The sequence below is a fragment of the Eucalyptus grandis genome, chromosome 5 (assembly GCF_016545825.1).
Source record: "Eucalyptus grandis isolate ANBG69807.140 chromosome 5, ASM1654582v1, whole genome shotgun sequence".
In the NCBI taxonomy this organism is placed as follows: Eukaryota; Viridiplantae; Streptophyta; class Magnoliopsida; order Myrtales; family Myrtaceae; genus Eucalyptus; species Eucalyptus grandis.
The window spans coordinates 36160678-36163729 of record NC_052616.1 but is presented as its reverse complement, the minus strand read 5'-3'; the positions used below and the strand labels follow the sequence as shown (position 1 = coordinate 36163729).

The window sequence follows — 3052 nt, the reverse complement described above, 5'->3', positions numbered from 1 at the left end:
ATGTGCGTGGCGATACAATGAACGAAAGGACTGTAACGACCAAACTTTTAAAATTAAGGGATTTGATAGGACAAACAAAAAAAATTCAAGAATCACAAAGTTCATGAATCACATTAATCATTAAAAAAAATAAAAATCACTCATATCATTTCTCTCTTTTTATTAGTTATTAGGAGGGTCGACAAATGAGGGCAAGGTCATTAGTAGTCTTTTAGAAGAATCACATTAGATATGTTCTTGGAAGTTGATTAGTTTTAGAATAATGTCTTTAGGATAATTGTAAATATATAGATAGAATTAACTCCAGTATGTTGAATATAGAATTGGGAGTTGAAATGTTTTAGATTACACGTGTCTAGTGTAAAATACAAATTTTAAAAGTTTAGAAACATAATGGTTCTTTGAAATTTATGGAATATAGCAATTGAATTGAATAGTTCCTCTAAACTTCCCACTCACATAAAATTTGTATAAGCTCTAAATACATCTAAGTAGCCCTCCAAGAAAGTTCCATTAATTTGTTTTCCTTATGGTTGAGAATGGACAAATGCATCAGTTTCATATGTACTTATTTATTGATATGTATTTTTGAAGAAGATGACAATTTCGTAAACTATACATCAACTAATATATGATGTAATTTAAAATCTAATTATAAGTCTCAGGATAGTGTCAAATTTTAAAGTTGTGGATGCAAAGTGGTGTTGTGACACAAGTTAGTGACAATTTTTTTTTTTTTAATTTCAACAAATTATTTTTAGAACTACATCGATAGTTTTTCTCAATTTTTCATGACATATTCTTTAAATAGTATGGCATATTATGTGGGTTAAGCATATTGTTGATGCTTTAACAATTGTTATCGAATGAGAAATTGGATCTTGAAACGTCTTGTTAATCGACCAAATCCTTGGTGTTGTTTAATTTTTCCTTCACACAATCATAGAAAATATTGAGAAAGGGCATTGGCCTTGAGTGCAAGAATTTCTTACTACACATAAATGAATTCTTTTGCATACTTTTAGAATAGCAACCTAAAACGTGGTTGCTCTATATACAAAGTAGTGGTTATTATTCCAAAGGGGACAATGATCACCACACTTAAGTAGAAGCAAATAATGAAGTGGAAATATCATCTTAGCAGTAAAACATGAACTTGAGAAAACAAGATAAAGAGACCTAATCTTCATCCAAGCGCAACCAAGTAGTAATCTGTTGAAATGATCATTAGATTGGCTTCAATGAATTGGCAATGTTGATGACAAATCGATACTTAACATCTGCTTTTAACAAGCGCTCCATGGCAATATTCACATAATCCATAGGAATAACCTCAATATCCGTGACTATGTTGTGCTTTGCTGCAAAATCCATCTTCTCTTGTGTCTCTTTAATCCCTCCAATGGCACTTCCTTCCCCAATGTTTCTTTATGTCATTGTAAGTCTTACTTGTTACTTTTCCCATCCGTAAAAAACTTGGAGGTTACCTTTTACTAAATCTTAAAGGTGTCGTTATCTCATCTTGAACACCAAAATGAAGGTAGTCTTTTCTTCGACAAATGATAAAATTTTAAAAGACTTGCTTAGGCTTACCCATGAGAAGTGGCATAGCAAGTAGCTCAAGGTGGCTTCTCCAGTGCACCCACCATGACAAGCTTGCCATTAGTTTTCAAGAGACCGATCAAAAGCAAAAGAGCATGCACTACAAAGACAGTGCCGATGATGCCATCCACTGTATCCATTGCAGATTGCAGTTTATAAAAGATGTTAGCATTAATCTATATTCATTTTATCCTTATCCCTATACATGATAAAAGAAAATAATTTGTTGTGTACCTAACATACTTGCATCTCTTATGTATTATGGTTGACCAAGAATCCATCAGCTCCTAAATGCTCCACGGCTTCCTTCTTCTTATTAGGTGAGGTACTGATGATAGTCACTTTGAGGCCCATGACCTTAGCAATCTTTACAACCATGTGCCCAAGCCCACCAAGCCCAACAATCCCTAAGTGCATTCTAGCCTTATTAAGCCCATGGTACTCCAATGGACTATAAACAGTAATCCCAGCACAAAGGAGCGGAGCATCACCATCAAGAGGCAAGTTGTCAGGGATTTTAATTACAAAATGCTCATCTGATACCATGATGTCTGAGTAACCACCATAAGTGGTGGTTCCATTGTAGTACTTTGCACCATAGGATAGGATCATCTTGGGGAAATAATTTTCAAGATTGTCTTTGCAATTTGCACAAGAGCAACACGATCCGACCATACACTCAACACCCACTTTGTCTCCAATTGTGAATTTTGTCACTTTGGTGCCTACTTTAGTGATCACACCAACAATCTCATGCCTAATGGCTAATTGGTAAAATTACTTCTTTAACAATTTTTGTTTATTTATTTAAGTAAAACAAAAAGGATGACATTAGTTAGAACTCATACCCAAGTACAACAGGATAAGAAGTTATTCTCCTTTCATTTTTGACGTTGTGGAAATCAGAATGGCATATACCACAGTACAATACTTTAAAAGTCACATCTTTTTCTCTGGTGGCCCTATAAAGAAGACAATTAATGCATCTTGAGAAAAAAAGATCTCACATTTGTTGGATTTTCAGCTGCACCAAGAAAACAGAAACAAAGAAAAGAAAAATAAAGGTATCTTACCTTCTTGAGAACTTGAAGGGAGAGAGATGTCCCGAAGAATCTCTGGCTGCCCATCCAAAAGCCTTCACTGGCTATTCGTTCTCTGACGACATTGCCATTTCACCAAGCTTGACGAACACTGCTTCAAATTAAATTGGGAGTGATTTTGTAATTTGTGTGTTTTGAGATATGAAGAGAAAGGTGATGAGAGAAGGGGGAGGGGGTGAGAAGCGAGGTATATATAGGGCTTGAGAAGGCAAAAGAAGAGGTGGCCATGACGCACTTAGTAAGCAAACTGAACCAGAAAAGCACGTCATACTTGCTTCCCAATTTTTCGACCAATCCAACCTTTGCAAGAAATTTCTCTGTTCTTCTCCTTGGGTCTGCTCTGCAAGCCT

At 35.2% G+C, this 3052-nt stretch overlaps 1 protein-coding gene across 1 annotated transcript; it reads right to left on the bottom strand.

Annotated features, from left to right (window-relative positions):
* Positions 1 to 1227: 1227 nt before the first annotated feature.
* On the bottom strand, positions 1228 to 2773 carry LOC104446813 (probable mannitol dehydrogenase). Its single transcript, XM_018873342.2, is given in 6 exon segments — positions 1228 to 1426; positions 1590 to 1624; positions 1626 to 1778; positions 1873 to 2359; positions 2451 to 2564; positions 2676 to 2773. Coding segments are annotated over 6 exon segments (1086 nt in total).
* Positions 2774 to 3052: the final 279 nt, after the last annotated feature.